Source organism: Podarcis pityusensis (assembly GCF_964106645.2).
Source record: "Podarcis pityusensis genome assembly, chromosome: 7".
Classification (NCBI taxonomy): Eukaryota; Metazoa; Chordata; class Lepidosauria; order Squamata; family Lacertidae; genus Podarcis; species Podarcis pityusensis.
Genome location: NC_138031.1, coordinates 67,058,241 through 67,081,083, shown reverse-complemented (window position 1 = coordinate 67,081,083; position 22,843 = coordinate 67,058,241). Strand labels below are relative to the sequence as shown.

General features: G+C 39.8%; 1 protein-coding gene across 2 annotated transcripts in view; it reads left to right on the top strand.

Moving 5' to 3' along the window:
• Positions 1 to 22,843, top strand: part of GMDS (GDP-mannose 4,6-dehydratase) — a 289,303-nt gene that overhangs the window by 113,524 nt on the left and 152,936 nt on the right. The window contains exons 8-9 of one of the 2 annotated variants that reach the window (XM_081014932.1): positions 1,223 to 1,324; positions 2,290 to 2,389. The exons of the other annotated variant lie outside the window; for it this stretch is intronic. Coding sequence (XP_080871058.1) covers positions 1,223 to 1,324; positions 2,290 to 2,337 — 150 coding nt within the window. The 3' untranslated portion in view covers positions 2,338 to 2,389. Of the gene's footprint in view, positions 1 to 1,222; positions 1,325 to 2,289; positions 2,390 to 22,843 lie in introns of those variants that run through there. 2 annotated transcript variants of the gene reach the window in all.

Below are 22,843 nucleotides of genomic sequence, written 5' to 3'. Positions count from 1 at the left end.
TGGAGCCAAATTGCCCAGGGGCGAAAAGCAAATCGTGCTCTTTTTTTTTTTAGAAAGAGGGAAGGGGTGTTGAAACGAATCCGCTGAGCAGCTGCTCAGCAAGCGATTGTGAGGGAGATAAGGCTGCGAGTAAAGGGTTGGGGACGCGGGTGGCACTGTAGGTTAAACCGCAGAGCCTAGGACTTGCCGATCAGAAGGTCGGCGGTTCGAATCAGAAGGTCGGCGGTGTTTCATCTGTAAGCCACCTTGAGTTCCTGTTAGGGAAAAACTTGGAAAAAAGTTGGGATATAAATAAATATAATCATCATTTTTACTACTGTGCCCTCCCTTACACAAATGATTTTCAAATGTTTATCGTTGACATATTCCAATATCTTCTCTACACAAGCATACTTTCATGATTTCTTAAAATCATATGCTGCATCATAAACTAAATAGTCTGAATAAAAACAGACATAATTTCATTAAAATGTTTTTTTTAAATCATCTAAGAGGTCATACAAATAATTCTATTTGTAGATCAGGTAATGGTTGTTTTAAAAATGTATTTCATGCATATTTTTAAAAAAGAACTCAAGATGGCTTACAACAATACAATTAGGTAGACCCAAGTAGCAAAGACAAGCGTAATTGTTAGGAATGTGATCATGTGATCATGTGTTGTGGTTTTCTTGTAAGAACTTGTTGCAGAAAGTGGGATGTAATACAGATAGCCCTCCATTAAAATACATCTTTTTAGGCTGCCACAATTAAGTTTACATCGTCTGCTGTGGCATTTAAGTCTAATCTCTGAGTACAGTAACCAGACAGTGTGACCTTTTGCATGAGAACTGCATTGCATTCTTGTTCACATTGATATTAGTACTAAAAATAAATACTGGACAGGGTTTCAGTTCCATTATGTTCTTGATTAAAATGGTCTGTGATTAATTAAACTGAGGTGAGTAAAGCGGCAGGAGACTGTTCAGTGAGATCCTAGAAGGTCCAGATGCACTTTTCTTTTGCAGAGCATCTGGTCTTGCACTTTTCTGCTTCTTACCATTGTTGGTTAGAATTTGCTGTTTTATATAATAGTTAAAATTAGATATATTTCATTAAATAGCATAGTTTCCTTAAACGTTCATTAGGAATCCTTGCCACCTTAATACTATATGAGTCAGTTATTATTTATCCGCCTTCATATTATGTTCCAGATTCTTTGCTGTTAAATGTTTCCTTTCAGGATCATTTGAGTTCCTGTCTGCTCTACCCAAATATTTATGCATATTTTTTGTTGAGCTGGAATGTGAATGAAGATGTATTGAAAACAATACAAAACAAACAGGTAACATCACTTGAGTCTACAATGTGTTGTTTCTCAAAGGACACTTCAGATTTATGCTTATTGGTTCCAGATCTATCAAGTGATGTGTAGGCTTATTAGCATGAATATTAGCAGGTAGGCAATGGATAGGTAACAGATCCTTGTTGCTCCCATAGCTACAGCTTTGAGTTACCTACTGGCAACTACTGTTTTAAATTTAAGCATATGTACTTTGTGTGTGTGTGTGTGTGTGTGTGTGTGTGTGTGTGTACTGTATTTTTCCATGTATAAAACGCCCCCATGTATATTTTTGGGGACTCCAAATTAAGAAAACACTCCTCAGCACTACCCATGTTTAAGACGAGCCCCAATTTTAAACCTATTTTTTTTGGTTAAAAAACCGTAGTCTTATACATGGAAAAATACGGTACATACACTGGGGGAAAGGACATGGCTTGAGTCAGGAACCAGAACCCTCGACTTTAAACTTTTATTTCCAAATCAACTTTCCAGATTTGTTTGGAAATGGTCATTGTTCTGTCAATAAGTGATAGATTTTGTTTCCCACAGCTTAAATAAACTCCCAAAAGCAATCCTAAAAAAAAAACAACCCCACTTTATTCAGGTTTTGCAGAATGTGATATAATCAGTCAATAGCTCATTGCTTAAAGCCAATTGTCATATTTGCATCTCCACAACCACTTTTGTTTGTAGCTGAAATGGAGGATTCTAGAAACAGGCTGTAAAAGTAAGACCTGGGGACTGAGGCGATTGTTTCCCGCCCATGATGTAGAATATTAAGTTATTATATGTCCAAACACAGGTCATTCTTTATATCTGTCTATCTATCCACACACAGAGAGAGTTCATTCTGGATTGCTTTAAAAAAAAAAGCAAAAAAATCTCCCACGTTAGATTCACTTACGCATGCAGATGTTCTTGTTTAAAACATTTTACTTATGCTTTCCCGCCATCTTTCCCACTAGAAGGCTCCCTGTGCCATGCTGGTTGCTGATTCATTTGTTACATCTTGAATGATGTCTCTTGCCTCATCCCTGCTGTGTCGGAGATGAAAGCAGATGCTGTTCATTATACAACGAAATCTGAATCCTTAGATTTCAGTTTGACCTGGCAGGATTTATGTCAGTAGGCTGCGATATTGTTCCTGCCACACAACTGTAAAAAGCAATACGAAGCCTTTTTGCATGTGGTTTTTCAAAATCCACAATATTGTTTCTGTAACCCATTTTGTTAAGACCAGGCAATTTCAAACCTTCAGTGTTCCAGCTAAATTATATCTTGTTCATTTATCTGGCATTGTGCAGTTTTTGTATTAAGTAAGACTTTGCATGCAAGCCTATTCTTTGGCAACATTTTAGACTATTTTCATGTGTTAAAGGGTAAAAATACATTCTGGGAATCAAAAATTGTGCGTTAAATTTATTAGGAAGCCCCCTCTGGGCCTGTGTCTAGATAGGATCCTGATCTCCCCATTCCTCCTTTATCCTACGAGCAGTGCTTTTTTTCTGGGGGTACACAGGGGTAGGTATACCCCTAAACATTTTGTGAATCTAGATTTGGCCTCATTGAGGGGCAGTATTTCAATATGAGTAAGAAAATGAGAGTACCCCTAAACATTTTTTTTAAGAAAAAAAGCACTGCCTAAGAGGAACAGCTTCCAAAACCAATCTATATTTTTTCTGCCCTTCCAAAAAACACATCCCAAATCTCAGCCAATGGTTGATGGCTCATTTAGGGTTGTTTCCCCCCCCCCTTGTTTAACTCTTTTTTCCCCCAAAAGCAAGCTTATTTTTAACTTTGGCCAAATTGTTCTTTCGATTTTCTGATAAACATATCATGATTGCAGAGGAAAACAATTCCCATGCCTGGATTTGCGTTAAATGGGCAGCTGCTGAACTAAAATTAGCACAGGAATGTTCACCGACATATACGTTTCCATAGGTGAGAAGTGACTCCTTCTCAGACTGTGTCCAAATTATTGCTTCTTTTTTAAAGAACTACCATTGTTTGTATTATTCATGTTCAATTTTGGGGTGTTTTGTCAGCTTGTGGTCCCTGAAGCAGGTGAAATTAGCTGTCAGTTACATAATCAGCTACAATACACAGGTATATTTTTGATTTGCGTGGGAACCTTTCAGCAGTATACCCATGATAAATAACAGTTCTCTCTCCCTGCATGCCCAGAGCAATTTTACTTACTTAAAACAAAACCTACATGAGCTATATAAAAGAAAGCCCCCATGTGCACAGAAAAGGTTCTTTGAAACCAGCACCTTTTGAAAAAAATATTTTTCAGAGAACAGTATATAATGTAAAAACAACAACAACCATGTATCATTCAAATGAAACATAACTCAAGGTGATCAAACTGAATAATGATCAACTTACATTTTGTTCTTTGGAAGGGTGCTGGGAACATTCCTCCTAATGTTTGGCAATAGCTACTGCAGTTGAATTCTTATGAGGCTTCTGAATCTGGTGGTCATTGTTGAAGACAGTATATTGTACTGTATGGACAATTGGCTTGACCCAAAACAGCTGTTCTTTCTTTCATGGTGAGCAGCTTCTAATGGGAGCTAAAACCTTAACTATCTTCCCCCAGCCTGGCTTTTCCATAGATAATTTCCCTTCAGGCTATACATTTCTTCAACAGCTAGAATTACAGCACAATTAACTCACCGATATACGATAGAAATGATAAAATATTTTACAGGGTAGATTTACTCGTGGTCACATGGTTCAATAGTGACATGATAAATCAGGTAATCTCTGTCTTAAAAGTTAAAAGTCTCAAGTAAGACTATTCTTCTTCAAAGTTTATTACAGAATTGGAGACACACATGTGCTATGACACATACATAGCAATTAATTTAGTGCCAAGAAGGATTAGAACCAGTCTTCATATTTGGAATAATCATTTTCTATAAGTCGAGACTGCACGGTTACAAACTAATACTTTACACACATAAAAAACTAGGACACCGGAGAGAGGGAGAGCTGTGCTACAAAAATATATTTTTCTAAACACAGAGGTTTATTTTAATACAACGAAGCACCCACCACCATAACTTGAAATGGTCCTGTTCAAATAGGGTCAATTGCAGGAGGTAAATCTTTTCAAGGTAGATGCTTCCCCCTCAGGCTTCCTGCATTCACCAATACAAGGTGAATATTTGTGAAATGTGAACATGTAGCCAATGATTTGTCACATTTTAATAACTTTATGTGCAGTATATAAAAAAATACCTTTTCGCTGCATTTCTTCAGCTACTGCGGTGGGGTGGGGGGTGGAACCCTGACAGATCAATGGCAAAATGCAGTCATAGCTAAAGAATCAAAAGGAGAATGTGTTGTGGTTTTTTGGTTCTTTCCATTGATTGACTGTCCCATGCTATTCATATTTGTGCTCTCCTGAGGCCAGAGGTTTAATGTTAATTATTTTTATGGCTTTTTGAGTAAGTTTTCTGATACAGGTTCCACCTACAGTCTTCTCCCTCTCCCTCTCTTTCTCTCCATATTGACGTATCTAAGCAATAATTACCTCTATCTTTACAAGTACTTCCTCATCACTCTCTTGTTTCAACATTTCCCTGCATCTGCTTAATATCACCAGGCTGGTACTACTTGTCAGCAAGTGGCTCTTAATTTCTACACCTTTTATTTACCCTTTTCCTTGGAAGATGCTAGGGCTTCCATTGCTTCACTGTCCTTGTTTTCAAGATGTTTGGAAGCAACTCTAGCATGCTGTTACAGCAAGGGATTTGGTTTAGAAACAGTGAACCACCTACACATAAAGAATATCAAATAAGAAGACAGGGCAAGGTTTCTATTCAAGATACAGGAGCGTAGCTGGCAGCCAGTATTGATCTTTTGTTGTTTAATCGTTTAGTCGTTTAGTCGTGTCCGACCCTTCGTGACTCCATGTACCAGAGCACGCCAGGCACTCCTGTCTTCCACTGCCTCCTGCAGTTTGGTCAAACTCATGGTGGCTTCCAGAACACTGTCCAACCATCTCGTCCTCTGTCATCCCCTTCTCCTCGTGCCCTCTATCTTTCCCAACATCAGGGTCTTTTCCAGGGTCTTCTCATGTGGTGGCCAAAGTAGTGGAGCCTCAGCTTCAGGATCTGTCCTTCCAGTGAGCACTCAGGGCTGATTTCCTTCAGATTGGATAGGTTTGATCTTCTTGCAGTCGATGGGACTCTCAAGAGTCTCCTCCAGCACCATAATTCAAAAGTATCAATTCTTTGGTGATCAGCCTTCTTTATGGTCCAGCTCTCACTTCCATACATCACTACTGGGAAAACCATAGCTTTAACTATACGGACCTTTGTCTCTGCTTTTTAAGATGCTGTCTAGGTTTGTAATTGATCTTGGTTGAAATGGAGCTGTGTTTTTTAGGAAGGTGTGCCATGGGCTCGTGAGGGGCTCCTGTCTATCCCTAAAATCACCCATCCCATAGATGGGAAAGGAGCTTGGGGGACAACTTGAGAAAAACAATAGTAAGGGAGGGGTTGTTCAGCAGCCCCTCCCTTTACACTTGTTCTACACACCCAGTTTCACCCTCCCACAGCTGCTTTTCATTTACAACTATAATATGAAATACTGTAAAACTGCCCAACAAATGTGCAAACGTGTAAATCTGATCTCCCACCCACCACTCCCACCAGGATGCTAGTTGGTGCTAGGGCATGGGAAGCAGCCATGCGACTGTTACACCAAAGTTGGCTGAAAAGGAATCCCTTGATAATGGGATAAAAAGTAAACTCAACCTACCGTCTCAATAATGGGTCCAATTCAAAGCCAAGGGCAACAGGTCATGGAATTTCAGGTTTTCCCCATTTCAACCACTGTTTGAATGCATGTATTTGGTTTTATAAGCCTGTTGTCTTTGTCCATGGAGTTTTCTTGGCAGGGATACTGGAGTGGCTTGCCGGTTCCTGCTCCAGGTGGATCACGTTTGGTCAAAACTCTCCACTATCACCTGTCCATCTTGGATGGCCCTGCATGGCATAGCTCATAGCTTCTCTGAGTTATTCAAAAGGTCCATATAGTTAAAGCTATGGTTTTCCCAGTACTGATGTATGGAAGTGAGAGCTGGACCATAAAGAAGGCTGATCGCCGAAGAATAGATGCTTTTGAATTATGGTGCTGGAGGATACTCTTGAGAGTCCCATGGACTGCAAGAAGATCAAACCTCTCCATTCTTAAGGAAATCAGCCCTGAGTGCTCACTGGAAGGACAGATCCTGAAGCTGAGGCTCCAATATTTGGCCATCTTGTGAGAAGAGAAGACTCCCTGGAAAAGACCCTGATGTTGGGAAAGATGGAGGGCACAAGGAGAAGGGGACGACAGAGGACGAGATGGTTGGATAGTGTTCTCGAAGCTACCAGCATGAGTTTGACCAAACTGCGGGAGGCAGTGGAAGACAGGAGTGCCTGGCGTGCTCTGGTCCATGGGGTCACGAAGAGTCGGACACGACTAAATGACTAAACAACAACAACAACAATTTGGTTTTAATTCTTTTAGACGTAGATGGTTCCAGTCAAAGATGCTAACATGTGATGCACAAGAGAACTTCACGTCCCCCTTTTTGGGATGCTATGCTTCATCATTCATCATCACCAGCAGCTTGTGTTGCAAACATGTAAACAGCTGCTGAAGAGGGGGGAAAGTTGTGTAACTGAATAGGCTGCCAAATGCATCTCTACCATGTGTGCTGTGTAATACTTGTCATCTCAAGTGACTCATTAAAAGGTTCCCCCCAATGGTGCTTTGAAGTGCTGTGACAGCTTGAGAGCATCTATAAATTGTCACAAACAGCCCTCATACTGCGTTAGCTAATTGCTTGCTCTTTGACTTATTAGGAGTCATTGAGTTAAATAATTTGTCACATGTGTGGCTCTTAATAAATAATGTGAATAGCCAGTTCGTTAGCTGCTTCGGTGATATATAGAGACCGTTTTGGATATTGTCACATAAAGCTAGCAGAAACGTGCTCCTTTTGACCCTAGTATTGTCAGAAATTTGTGATAATAATAAAATCCTGGCAAAGCAACCTGTAAGGGGAGAAAACCTGCTAGAACCAATGAGGAAGTTCTGGTTAAAGTTCATGGAACCATTTCAAAAATATGTTTATATTTACTCTTTATATATTTATTCTTTATACATAGGATAGTATTGATTTCTTTAAAGTTATTGTACCATCTCTGGATCGAATCCAGCGAAGTTACAGACCTATTCAAATGAGTGCACTTGGGTAGTCATGTTCCTTGATATCAGTGGATCAATCTAGAGTAAATTGGATTCAATCCACTGTGTCCTTTTACTTGGTATTAATAGGAGGTCAGCTGCAGTGACCTACAATAGCAAAAGAGATACAAAAGAGGGGGTGAAGCAGAAAACTTTGCACTCTAAAGATGTGAAAGCAGGTGGCTGCAGCAACTGAAAGCAGTATTTGGGGGTTTTCAAATATTTGGTGCCAAAAATATACACACTGAGGTGGTTCAGATGTAATATAAAACCATGGTTTGGTGGATCAGAGTGCCTCAGCCTCATACATTCATCCCATATATCATGATTCATAGAATCATAGAGTTGGAAGAGACCACAATGGCCATCGAGTCCAACCCCCTGCCAAGATCATACAAAATGCCAAACCAGGATTAGATCCTGGTTTGCAATTCAGGGAAGGGTGGTGTGAGGTGTAAGTATGAGTTCGAGGCTCCTTGAGTACTCATTCCAATAGCGCCAAACTATAGTTGGTCCCATTCACATGATACTCAAGTGAATGGGATATTCATCTGATTTATCCTGACCACTTCCCAATTCCTGTTGATGGCAAACTTAATGGTAGCAACACCCTATGTATGTATTTTCTCCCAACATATGCTTCTGTTTTGTTGTCCTTCGATTTATATGTGCTCTCATTTTCCCCCTCCTAATTTAATACATCTCTGTGCTTGCACATTATCACTGGAACAACAGGCAATAAAAATGTCAGAAAGCCTAACATGAGGCAGGGAAGTCACAAATAGCTCCCAGCTGGAATGTTTTAAGCTAATTTGGGGTGTGGTGGGGGTTGGTTTACCTTTTGGATTGCAGCATCGCTCACTACAATTTAAATGGATGTAGTAATTAAATGATTGTTTAATTTAGCTTTTAGTGCAGACAAGTACTTTCTGTATTTAAAGTTTACAGTGCTACTTAGTCAAGTGCCATTTGGCCGTTGGATGAAGCCGCAGAAGAGAGACAAGAATGCCTGGGGTTAAGACGAACAACTCAATAGAGGGCTATGCATGCTTTTATTCATACAGATCTATTTATTTGTGCAGTGAAGGTGGGCGTTATATGCTGTTCTAAGTTCACCCAGTTCTGTTTGACTTTGGTAGAAACTGCTTGTGGAAATGGTTGTTTGACTTGGAAATAAATAGCGTTGTTTTCTAATTTGTGGGAAATCCTCAGAATCACTATTCTTACCATTTCTGTTCTGTGTGCTATATCTTTTTATGTTTTTCTGGCCTATACTATGTATGGATGTGGGCAGAGAGTTGCCCATGTTTTACTGCTAGACCTGCACAGTTGCTGGGATTATTTCAGACGACGCTAGGCTAGGTCAACCTCGGTCTAATCCAGCCATTCTCAACCTGTGGGTCCCCAGATGTTGTTGGACTACAACTCCCATCATCCCTGAGCCCTGGCCTTGCTAGCTAGGGGTGCTGGGAGTTGTAGTTCAACAACATCTGGGGACCCACAGGTTGAGAAAGGCTGAAATCCCACAAGGCACTTCTTTTCTTAAACAAAAGTTCATAGGATTGCATACTTCTTATTTATAGTTTATATTGATGAGAGAATTTACATATCAACTTTCTTGCAATATAGCGCTCCAGGCCGCTTACCGAAAAATCAAAAATCAAATTGAAACAAACAAAAAAACTAAACAAGATCACATACTCAAAAGAAGCAATTCAAAAAGACAGGTGGCAGACATGACAACAGATGTCATTCAAAAAAAACACCAGATATAGTCAGCGGCTAATCCAATAAAAAATACCTGCCTGAAAAGATGTTAAGAGAAGGCAGCAAAAAGACAGTAAGGTGGCAGCCAGATGGTTCTCATGGTGCAGGAAATTTAACAGTCTGTGCAAAACTGGATAGAGGTCCCTCTCCCATGGCTGCACCACATGTGCAAAGGCATCTCTCCAGTATATAGCTGAGATTGTGCAGGCTCGTACAGGAAGAGAGTCCTTTGAGCATTCTGATTCCAAGCAATTTAGGGCAGTGGTAGGAAACTTCAGCCCTTTCTGTCTGGCCCTTGAGACAGTTCCCAGGCCACCCACCACACTATTCCTGCTCCACACCCTCCTTGAGTATTCTGCTTGGCTAGTATGAGTCAGTGAACTGTGCTAATGCATTTGCTTTTCTGTGTGTGTGTGTCTCTGTAAAAACCTGCATGGCTGGAATGTAACCTATAGATGTAAAGAGTTACATCTGCTGGTCCACCCACTTTTGCCTAGGTCCCCCCTACCACTGAAAGCACCCCTTGCGCTGGAAAGGTTTCCCCACCTCTTACTTAGGGATTTAAAACTACTAACCAGCACTCTGAATTGAGCCTGCAAACAATAGTCAGGGCGATGGAAACAACAACAAAAAGGTTGCATGTTCCAAATGACCAATTACATTTATCATTCCGCAATCTGCCCTAGCTGCAATTTCTGGAGCCTTCTTAAAGGAAACTCCGCCAAGGGCATGTTGCAACACCCCAGTCTTAATATAACTTAAACTTATATCACTGTCTGCCTTCTGATGGAACGAATGCAGTTGGTGCCCCAACCCAAGATAAGCAGAGCCACTCCTTGACACAACCACCTCCTGATACCATCTGAACATCAGGCTGCCATCTAAGCAACCAGTAGCAAAACATGGAGAAGGTGCACTTCCAAACCAGACCTGTTCTCCATATGCAAATTGCTCTTCTTGTAAAATGCGTGACGAAAGGGGCGGTTCCCATGTTTTGAAAGGGGGAAAAAAACTTTATAGTTCAGACTCTGTAAAAATCTTGGACATCTGTCTTTAAGTTCCTGGGTACTATTCATTTTAGCTGGCATATTGAAAGGGTTTTATTAATCCTCATGGTTCAAATAATGTGCAGCTCTTGTTTTAACGAGTAATTCCTCCGCAAAGGAGTTCTGCAGGTTTTTAGCAATCCTCTGCAGAAATTATTATCTCAGCAACATTTGTTGGAGTCAATATATGTGGGTTTTTACTGGTTTCTTTGAATGGATTGCCAAATTCTCTTGATGCTGTCCCTCAGTGCACACATGGAGTACAGTGGGATGACCCTGTTAATGTCGCTGTCAAACTCCTCAATTAGTTGACACTCCTCCAACCACCCATCAGTGCTGATTTTTTGTAAGCATCAGTGCTCCACCATCGCTTTGCACTGTGACATTGTTTTAGTCAAACTTTTAACTTAGTTTAAATTTAAACTGATGGAATTGGATGCACTTTGTTGAAAATACTTATTTTCAAATGTAAATATTATTAAAATGCATGAGTGTTCACAACAAGACTCCTGATCTCAAAAATGACAGAATCAGAACTATATGTGTATTACACGTGGTACAAAAACTGCATAGTATCACCAATAGACTCATGATACCCAAGTCTGTTTCCCTGTTAACACCTGGCTCAGGTGTACTGACACCTTTCTGTGAAACCACCTCTCCTTGAATTAAAACAAGCACATGCATTAATGCAATTTTGACGCTTTCTGAAAACATTTATTTTTGAAGACCCTTTTTGCCATCAATAGCACTTGGTTTTTATTGAATTATCTACCATTGATCTAGCAGCTGCTGTTTTGTAATTTGACTGTGTGTTCATTTTTGTACACCAGCTTCTTATTAGGAATGAAAGATGCTATATAAATATATTTTTTTATAAAAAAAGTTTACTCCACTGACAATATCTGAATAGTTAATAAGAATCTGAGATATGCCATATGTGGTTAAGGGAACTAATATGGTAAGGGTTACAGAAGACAAATTGTAAGTTTATTAAAACTTGGAAAACTTATTCTGGAATAATAGAGCACAAAATGTAATTCATATATTTCTCTGAGTGAATTTTAGTTTCCCCCTTTTTAGGAATAGATGTAATTTTGTTACTGGAAATAGTTGTAGTATGTTTAGCTTTACTTGTTGGCTTTTCTCTTTTTTATTCCTGTTGTTTTTACTTCTATTATATAGCATTTACCTATACGTGCATGATAGCCATAATGGCAGCTAATACTGTCTAATACGACTTATCTCTGCACCACCAGAGTATGATTATTTAGCTTGCGTATGAAATATATCTGTTGGTTTAACTGCTCCTTCGCATTTTGTGTGTACATGGCTCATCATAATAATTAACTTTGAAAATAAAATATAATTAATGTAGAGTTGTTATTTAAAAAAAAATTTTTTTTAAAGCCTGTGTGTAATTTAATTATATTTGAGATAAAGGTTCAGAAGATGTGAACTTCAGAGGCATACAAGAGCCAGATAACAGTGGTATTATTATGGTGTGTGTGTGGTGTGTGTGTGTGTGTGTGTGTGTAAACACAGTGTATATTTATCTGGTCTGAAGTATGCATTAAACGGTAATTACAGTATAAACATTTTGAGCAGGTGTGGAATAACATCGGTTTCCCCAAAAAGAAAATGCCGTGTTTATCTGCTCAGTTCAGAGAAAGCATTGGCTCTGCTCCTTGAGCAGTTTCACCTTGCTCTGCCCAAGGTAAGAGGGGCAAAAAAAAAGGGGGGGAGGGCAGAAAAATGCCCCCAATCCCACATAAATCAGAAATTTCCAGTTGTAAATTGCGCGCCACCATAACATCCTTTGCCACAGTTTACATGCCAGGAGTGGGAGCTTGAGGGTAGTTTATAGCGGAAAAATGGTTTCTGAATGGATGGATAGTACACCCTCGTTCTGCATCTCCTCCCTGGACTTCTGCACAAGGTCTATGGTGTGAGGAAATATAAAGCAGCATTTTTCTAACTGCCTTTTGAAAACAATGAATTCTCTGTTAGCTGCAAGCCCGAACTTCTGCCGTGCCTGCCTCACGAGGTTGGAATGGCTAGTTAAATGCAGGTTCAAAGCTCCTAGCCTCCAAGTACTTTTAACTCAGCACTATTTTTGCTTCTCTAACCTCTGTTTTTTCTGCTTAAGCATCTAAGGTCTCCTTGTTTTTCAGGGAACTAGGCAGTAACTTTTTATAATTAGATTAGAGATAATCAAATGAAGCCTTGGATATTTATTAAATGTCATTTAATCCCTTTCTCTCCACCCCCCCCATAACCTTTTTATAGATTTTGCCTAGTTTCTTGTAAATTTACACTTTGTTAGTTGCTTAGATATATTTCAGGTACCTTATTTTTAAATCAAATATCTGATTTGTGAGATGAACTTTTTTCTTAGTTCAGTGCCTTCTGTTAGATATCTATCTGTATGTCTTTAGATATATGTGGAGGCATTATTCTTAAAAGAGGTTTTCGATATCCGCTTGAGAAAGTAAACGGATTTCAAAACCAGAAAGAAAGACTGCAAAATTACCATACATTTTCAGAATAACTTTTGTCCTAGCTTTGTTATATAAGATATGCTGGACCCAAGTATTTACTTACACATGTGGAAGACAGCTTCTGTTCATAGAATTTCTGTATTACACCTAATACTAAGGCATTGAATGAGAAAAGTGAAACTAAATCCAATCATTATCATCATCATTTTAATTGTATGCCGCCTGGTTAAAACAGCATGGTTAAAACAATGCTCACAGAGTTTAGAGAAAATGAAAGATAAAGTGCGGGACTGGTTACACTACGCTCAGATTAAAGAAGTATTTAAAAATGACAAAAAGTTAGGATTCCAGGTGGAGAAGTCAAAGTTGGAAACTGAACTGTTAGAACCTAAGACTAAAGTACTTTCAAAGATGTATAATTTGTTGCTGAAATGGAACACACAAGACGAAATGGTTAAATCGGTTATGATAAAATGGGCACAGGATATTGGGCATAATATTATGTTTGAAGACTGGGAAAGGTTATGGACCTCTGGGCTGAACTTCACTGCATGTAATGCTTTGAAGGAAAATGTAATGAAAATGATATATAGATGGTACATGACCCCAGTTAAATTGGCCAAAATATACCATTCGTCTGATAATAAATGTTGGAAATGTAAGGAAAATGAAGGAACCTTTTTTCACCTCTGGTGGACTTGCCCGAGAGTGAAGGCCTTTTGGGAGATGATATATAATGAGTTAAAAAAGGTGTTTAGGTACACCTTTACCAAGAAACCGGAGGCCTTCCTCTTGGGCATTGTCGGCCAGAGTGTGTTAAAGAAGGACAGAACATTTTTCATGTACGCAACAACAGCAGCAAGGATACTGATTGCTAAGAACTGGAAAACTCAAAATCTACCTACGTTGGAAGAATGGCAGATGCAGCTGATGGACTATATGCAACTAGCCGAGATGACCGGCAGAATTCGAGACTTGGGAGAAGAGAGGATGGAAGAAGACTGGAAGAAGTTCAAGATTTATCTGCAAAAGTATTGTAATTTGGCCGAATGTTGATTAGGATGTCAGAGTAGAAGTAATTGTCTACCACTAAATAAGATTTAAGTTTAAACTATATGTTAATGATCAAATCCAAGATTACGAACAAAATGATAATTTGTTTGGAAACAATTCTTTAACGATGCAGGTGTGTGCGGGAGGCGTGGGGGAGTCCAAAGCAATGATGAAAAGATGTCAAATAATTAATGTTATTTGTTTAAATATGTTTATGTATTGAAAAACTTGAATAAATATATATTAAAAAAAAAAAAAAAAAAAAAACAATGCTCAAGGCGGCTTACAACATGACAAGATTTACATAATTACCAACATAACAAAAGTCATAAACAATAATTAAAACACATCAAAAGTACACAACCAAATGGAAAACAATTTCCACATAAATCATAAAATCTAAAACTAAAAATACAACATTAATACCAATAATGTCCTTTAGCTAGCCCAAGAATTTGCCCAAACCCTTTCACAAGTAGAGGCGAGCTATAAAATAGGGTTGAGGAGCCTGTGGTCCTGCAAATGTTGTTGGGTTGCAGTTGCCATCATCCTTGACTATTGGCTATGCTGACTGGAGCTGATGGGAGTTGGGGTCCTACAACAACTTGCCGATCAGAAGGTCGGCGGTTCGAATCCCCGTGATGGGGTGAGCTCCCGTTGCTCGGTCCCTGCTCCTGCCCACCTAACAGTTCGAAAGCACGTCAAGTGCAAGTAGATAAATAGGTACTGCTCTGGTGGGAAGGTAAACGGTGTTTCCATGCGCTGCTCTGGTTCGCCAGAAGCGGCTTAGTCATGCTGGCCACATGACCCGGAAGCTGTACACCGGCTCCCTCGGCCAATAAAGAGAGACGAGCGCTGCAACCCCAGAGTCGGCCATGACTGGACCTAATGGTCAGGGGTCCCTTTACCTTTACCTTACTCTTGTGCAGCTGTTTGTGGTGATTGCACTCGTGATTCTTTTCTTTCTATGGTACATCCTGTTTTGGGGGAGAAGGTATAAAAACAATTTGGGATCATGACCTGAGATTGAGGTAATCTGCATTAAGTAGTCGAAACAAACAAACAAAAAATTCCTTCCAGGAGCACCTTAGAGACCAACTAAGTTTGTTATTGGTATGAGCTTTCGTGTGCATGCACACTTCTTAAGTAGCACTTCTCAACATTTTCCAGCAAGATCTGGAGGGAATAAAAATAATGAATTGGTATTTGTTTTCATATATGTTTCCATAATACAAAATCATTACAGACTTGTCCGAGTATTATAACTTTATATGTCACAAAAAAGGTACTTTGTGGAATTTAGGTGTTTTTTTCCTAACTTCTACCATACTTGAAACTCTTGGAGATTTTCATTATAATTGGGTGCACTTCATCCCACTTTTATTACAAATGTAATGAAATCCCTTCCTGTTTTAAAATATGCCTGGAACATCCATCCCTTTTTCATATATTTCACCTCCTCCCTGCAGCAGACTGGTGTTGACTAGTCTAGTAAGAGATAACCGAACTCAGATAATGACAGGCCCATTCTTTATAGTGACTGCAGACATATCTGGAGAGGCCAAGGCAGAGATCAGGTTTCCAGTTTGTTACATTCAACGGTACACAGGGGCAAGTGGGCTGATAAATCTGTTTCTCGTTTTAAAAGGTGATGGCTAAGAAGGTCAGGGTTTGCCACGTAATATATTATGAACATCAGCTGTCAATTTACTCATTTAATTTTGTGTGTGGTAGTAACAGCTTTACACCTTTACTGTAACGTAAATATATTTGAACTAGGGAAAAAGTAGACACCAGAACGTATTTAAATATATAATATCTCAGTTACTTCTTGTACACTTAACTTGCATGTAAGGCTGAGGTGGGGGAACTAGTCAATATTTATATATTGGGATTTTGTTTGCAAAGGAAACTAGCTTGCAATACTCATTTCCTTTCTGTGTGAAGTAGATACACATACGTAGTGTTAACTTTCAGGGACTAGCCTGGATCGTGAGCCTCTGTTTTCGTTTGCATATTGCTGAGCTTTTTCCTGACCAAAAGATATTGATTCAAAGTCTTCATAGATAACACACGTTTTGAACTGCAAAATTGGGAAGCTTTGAGGTTTAGCTTTGGAGTTTCATTTACTATATCAATATACTTTGGGGAAAATATAAACTATATATTTGGATGTTTTTGTTGCCTTCTCTGATGTCTTCAGTGTCATTTTGGGGTTTTTTAATCATTCTGGACTGAGTTAAACAGTCATGGGCTGTTAATTGCAAACTGTGCAGTTGCATCAGTGTCAGATTTGGTAAAGACCCAGCAATAATGAGACAAACCACTATTTTACAGTACATATCGGCCTGGTCCACGTGCCTTACTAGGTCTGCAGCATCAGGGGAATATTATGTGTTATTTCAGGACCCTGAGAGCAGGGGTGTCATCTAGGGCGACCAGGGGGCTGAGAGCCCCCTATACAGTGGTACCTCGGGTTACATATGCTTCAGGTTACAGACTCCGCTAACCCAGAAATAGTGCTTCAGGTTAAGAACTTTGCTTCAGGATGAGAACAGAAATCGTGCTCCGGCGGCGCGGCAGCAGCAGGAGGCCCCATTAGCTAAAGTGATGCTTCAGGTTAAGAACAGTTTCAGGTTAAGTACGGACCTCCGTACTGTACTGGCTGGCTGGCTCTGGAGAGGCTTCTCAAAATGGCACTCAGCCAGATCAGCCGAGCCCCCTTCCTCCTCTACGCAGGGCAGGGAGAAGGGTGGGAAGAAGCCATGAGGAAGGAGGGAGGAGGTGTCGCGGTGTGTGAGAGGGAGGGGGGAATAGTGCCCCCCCCAAAAAATGGCGGCACACAAAAAAAAATGGATAGCTTTAACTAACAGAATCCACACGATCCACGGACCGTGCGTGGGCCAGATCCTGAGGGCAATTGGGCCAGATCCGGCCCGCGCACCGTAGTTTGCCAACCCCTGAATAAGACTCTTCAGAACTGTTTGAAGATACCTACCTTGGTATTGTCATACAAGAGGCTCCCCTCGCTGCTGTGAAGTTCAAGGCAAAGTCCGTATGGAATTTGTTTTGTAGAAAAATATTGGATCCCAAAGTGCCCTTCTACGAATGGAAAGAGTCCTCCTTCTCACAGAAGTATGGTTGAAATCAAACCATAACTTTTGATAGAGAGGGAATCTAGCAGTAGCATTTTAATACAGTGGTACCTCAGGTTACATACGCTTCAGGTTACATACGCTTCAGGTTACAGACTCCCCTAACCCAGAAATAGTGCTTCAGGTTAAGAACTTTGCTTCAGGATGAGAGCAGAAATCGTGCTCCGGCGGCGCGGCGGCAGCAGAAGGCCCCATTATTTTTATTTATTTATTTATTTATTTATTTACGGCTATTAGCCCATAAAGTATGTACAAACATAAAAGCACAGAGGCATAAAGACCGATATATTCGGCACCAGAAGGTGAACACCATGATGCAGGGGTGGGTCATTGAGCAGAGCCAGATAACAGCTTGGGGCCCGGAGAGCTCCAAGGGACGGATCCCAGAAAAAGGAAAACTGAAGACGAGATCCGACATGCACTCTCTTCAAAACTGTCCGATTAGTTTTTGATGTTGTTGTTTTTGGTGGTTTTTGTGTGTGAGATAACTGCATTCAAGAATCTCGCCACCTGCAGAGTTACAGAAGGATCTGTATCCTGCAAAAGTAGAGCGGCATGTGACTCAGCAGGCCTGCCAACCAAGCGCAGTAAAGCAGGGCCCAGGACAGAAGGCCCCATTAGCTAAAGTGGTGCTTCAGGTTAAGAACAGTTTCAGGTTAAGAACGGACCTCTGGAACAAATTAAGTACTTAACCCGAGGTACCACTGTAGTGAGGTGGCAGGAGGCAGTGTGTGGTCCTCTCTTCTCTCTTTGGTCGATGTAATCTTGTTACTGTAAACTCACATGTTGTCAGAGGTGACCCATATGTTGTGAAGCAGGAGTCGTGTAACAGGGGGCAAGTATATTCATATAAGATGGAGCAAAAGCTTACGTGAATAGCTTATGCCAAAGATACTGGATTTCCTCTGCCTCCTTTTCTTCCACATTATAATTTTCATTTAAGTAAACCTCCCCGGGGGCCAATTCGTAATGAATTAGCTCATTGTCAGCATACACCAGAGGTGAATTGGACCTCTTGAATTAATAAAAGCATTCAACTGCAGCACTAAGTGGCATGCTCCTCTTGTGTTTATTTTCTTGTAGGTGAACTTGAAATAATTTCCTTCCTTCCCTCCCTCTGATGTCAGGTACAGAATTGTTTACTTGGTTCAAGGATGCTCTCTGCCTGATTTGACATAGCCCAGCACATTCTCCTCATTGCCAGCAGTACACCATGGGAAATACTTCACCAGCAAATGAATAGGACACCCAGTTGACCTCAGAGTTAAGATTTAGGGAATTACTTGCATGAGGAAGGGGGAAAACAACCTTAGGCTGTTGAGGAAGATTTTACAGACTTTCAATTCAGCCATGTTTAACAGACAAGCTTATTAAACTTTTTCCCCTTTTGTATCTGGTATATCTCAAAAAGGCATTTGTCCTTTTACACTGAAACAGCTACCTTATCAACCGTATAGTTTTGTTGTGTGTGTTAGCTGAATAATGAAAATGGAGCAATGATTTAATAGGCATGATTTAATTTTAAGTGAATATTTGTTTTTATAGATTATATAGATGCCTCTGGGGCTTTTACGAGAAGAACTTAGAATTTTCTATTTACTGCACTGCTAATATCAGAAATTTATTGTTGGTTTAATTTACATGTATAGCTGCATACAGTAGTGTCGTTTCTGGTTTCAGGGGATGTGAGGGACAGGAAGAGAATTTCAGTGGAGTGTACGGAAAGGTTACATTGCTCAGAGCAGTATATTTTAAAAGAATATATTATGGTCACCTTTCCATGCCTCATAATAGCCAGAGATAAAGAGGATCAGATATTAACTTTCTGTATGAAGACTTGGAGGACATTTCTGACAGTGGAACTTAAAACATTATTTAAAGCTAAGCATGAGATTGAGATCTGTGATATCCTTTCCTGAACTTCTAAGTGAATGCTGTGTCTAAATGTCAGAATGGAAGTATATTGGTCAATTAATCACTGCCAATGAGCCATAACATGTCAAAGCACCATTTCATGTTGACCTCCTCCTGATGTTTGTAAAATCTAAACCAGCAACCAGACAGCCTCTGATATTGACCACACTACTTTTTTGCTTTCTTAATAATTTTGGAGCAAAATGTATATGAAATACTTTTTCAGTATCTGTATTTAGCATTTCTGCTGGTTGTTGACAGAAAGAACATAGAAAATGTATTGTGAATGCTGAAAAGACATGTTTCAAAACAATCTTACCTAATTTCCCTATTTAAAGTTTTTCTGTTGTAGACCTCTACAATAGCAGATACTGGAGAAGGTTACTGAAAGTTTTAAAGTTTGCAATTAAATAAACACAAAGGTGGTCTAATGTTTCACCTGTTCTTCCTTCCTTATGCATTTCAGTAGCACAGGTGATGTTTGATCATCTTAAGTAAAAGTTCAAAATCTTAGCATTAATAATAGTTATTCTCCTAAGGCAGAAATGATTACAGTATTGATGTACATTGGATTTTTTTGTCATTTGCCTTCTCTGGTCTCCATTCTTTTTCCTCTTCCACACACAGCAAAAGTACCGTAACTTAAGTCACAGTATTAATTTGACAAACTAGGAAAATTAAAATATTGTGACAAGCAAAGCATTGTGTTACTGGTGGAAGGAGGTACAGGAAGAAACTTCTTCTACTTTGCTGGCCCATTTAGGAAATTTGGTCACTGGTACAAAGCCATGCAGCTGCACATAATATAAAGTAAGTTTAACTGCATATTTGGTGAGTTTATAACTTCCCTAGGGTATTTTAACATTAAAAATAGTGATTGTTAACCCAGTCCATCTGAACTTAAATATGAACTTGTTTTGCGAGAAACAGAGTAGCATCTAAAGTATTATTTGTATCTTTTTTCCTTCTGCATAAGGTTTTCACATATATTTTAGCTGAATTGTATGTTTTTCTATGACTCAGTGGGTACATAGGTGCTCAGATCCATGCGTTAAACAAAGATGGCAATTCCCAGTGATGCACTTTGAATATGCATATGCTATGCTTTGTATAGTGATGAAATGTTTGTAACAATAATAGAATCAGATGTACGATCATCATTCTTGTTACATTTTAGACAGCAGTGATAAATGAATTGTTTTGATAATAAATTACTGGCTGCATTGTACTAGGGAGTTTAAGAAGGAAAAACACAGCTAATCTGGAATTTTCCCAGTCTAGGTGGAATAAAAGAAGCATAAATGTACTCTGCATATGGTAAACATTGTCACACATGTTATTAGGCACTACTACAAATTATTTTAAACACCCAGACAGTTTCTGTCGTAAATTGTCTCCTTCACCATTTCTCCTTCATGCGCGACAGATTTAAGCCCTAATACTATATGGCATGTTCAAGCGTACTTCGACATCCTTTCCTGTTATATGAACGGATTAGCTGGTGTCATGCAGTTACTCCTTTAGTTCATTTTTAGATTTACAGGTTTTAAGTGGAATATCAGGAGAGCTTTCTCTCGTTTCATAAAATTGGACTTGAGTGGAGGTATTCCTTAGCTACATGAGTTAGATCAGAACAAAGGCCATAATATGTGTTTAGGGACTCCTTAAAAAGCAAGCTATGCACCAGTTTATTGTAAAGCTTTGGGAGCCCCCATTGACTGTTGTAAAGCTGTAATTATAGAGCTCTGTGTGGTTTTGTCTTGGCATCAAGTCCTTATTATCATGATTTCATATGCTGCAGTGAATAAGAAAGCATTGACTGCGTAGGCCGCAAATACTCCTATGCAGCCTTCTTATTAGTGGAATTTCTGTGCATATATATTCTACAACTATATACCTATATATAAAGATTAACTTAATTGGTTCTGCACAGGAGACCAGCGTGTGGGCGTTGGAAGGGAGCAGAACACCCACTTAGAGGGAGCGTGCAGGGTACTGGCATTCCAATCCTATTGTTAAATTCCAGGAATAGTGGCCATAAACCCGTACAGCCCTGCTATAAGGACTTCAACCAGCCTATCTGCCCTGCTCAGCAATAGCACAAAGTGCCTGATTGTAGCAGCGTCGGTGCTGCTACACCAGTTTCATCTCAAATGCTTCCCCAATTTTACCATGCGAAACGCGAGGACATCTGTTTAACTTTGCATTCTTGCGTACTCTGCTCCACAATTCTTGTCCACTTCTCCAGACCTGTGGGAGATTGTGGGAGGATATCGGCGGACCTATATTGTGTACTCCGCTGGCAAACTCCCAAGTGTTGTATTTTATTTTATTTTTAATCTCTAAACTGCTGTTTGATTTGAACTTGCCAGAAGTGCTCAAGTCAGCAGACACCTGGATTAAGTATTGTTGTGGGGGAGAGGAGAACACCTCATATCAAGCCATGCTCCCAGCCCATTTCCCTCCAAGAGGATATTTTCCAAGACTCGCAATGAGTGGGAGAGCTGATGTATTGCGTATTACTTTGTTTCGTATTTGTTCTGTGCTCCTTCTTCCCATGGTAGTGGGAACTCTAAGCAGTACAGGTTAAAATTCCCAGGTTTTTTTTTTGTGGGAGAGAATGTTAGGGGTTTATCATTTAAATTTTAACAGTCTGCTTGTTAACAGTTATGCAAATTTACCTTTTGCAACAGGCATTTCAGGTGGGGCATTTTAGTAAAGGCTGTAGTATTTTTCTATGTGTCTTGTTTCTTTTAATTGACAATTTGGATGTATTGCTCTACAGTGGTACCTCGGGTTAAGAACTTAATTCGTTCTGGAGGTCCGTTCTTAACCTGAAACTGTTCTAAACCTGAGGTACCACTTTAGCTAATGGGGCCTCCCGCTGCTGCCACGCGATTTCTGTTCTCATCCTGAGGCAAAGTTCTTAACCCGAGGTACTATTTCTGGGTTAGCAGAGTCTGTAACCTGAAGCATCTGTAACCTGAAATCTCTGTAACCCGAGGTACCATTATACCTTTATGCATTTGTTTGCTGCCTTGGATACACTTACATTCATTTTCTCAGACTCTCTGCCTCCTTGCTCTCTGTATAAATCAGGAGGGTGGGGGAAGAGACATAAAAATTCTAGAAATTTTCCAGCTTTTTCAAACACGTGATTTTGAAATATGGAACACAACAAGGATCACCTATATATTTTTTGTTTTAAATAATATTCCAAGATGATAAAAACAAGTAAGAACAATAAACCATGATTGTGTGCTCAGTGATCCTCAAATAACCAGTTCTGCATGGTTTGCATGGAAAATGCATGGTTTGCATGATCCCATTTGGAGTCATGCTTGCTGCTTTAGGACCTTCCAAGTCCTTTCATCCACTGCCTAGCAGCTGATGGCTGTAAGCTTCTCCCTCTCCAGTCACTTAGCCCTCCTTACTAGGTCTGTGAAGTATCTTTGTTCCCTATCTCCATTCATCAACTTGATTAATGTAGCCTTGGACAGATCTGGTGAGCATTCCTCCCTTTGCTTCTCTTTAATTAAGTAAGGTGCCATATTACGAAGACCCTAGACTTCACCATGGATAAAGCATTCTACTACCATAAGAACGTCTCACGTGAAACATAGAATTATAGGGCTAAACAAGTCCCTGAAGTTGAACCCATTGTAATTCTCGTATAAGAATAGAGTTGGGAGTTACCTAGTATCAGGAGCTGGAATCAAGTGTAGGGTCGGCAATAGAAAACAGTGTCAGTGCATTTAACTGTTTATTCAAAGAAACCAAAACAGCGCAGGCCTAGTGATCCCAACAACTCTTCCCAGTAGGTCTTGCTCCAGT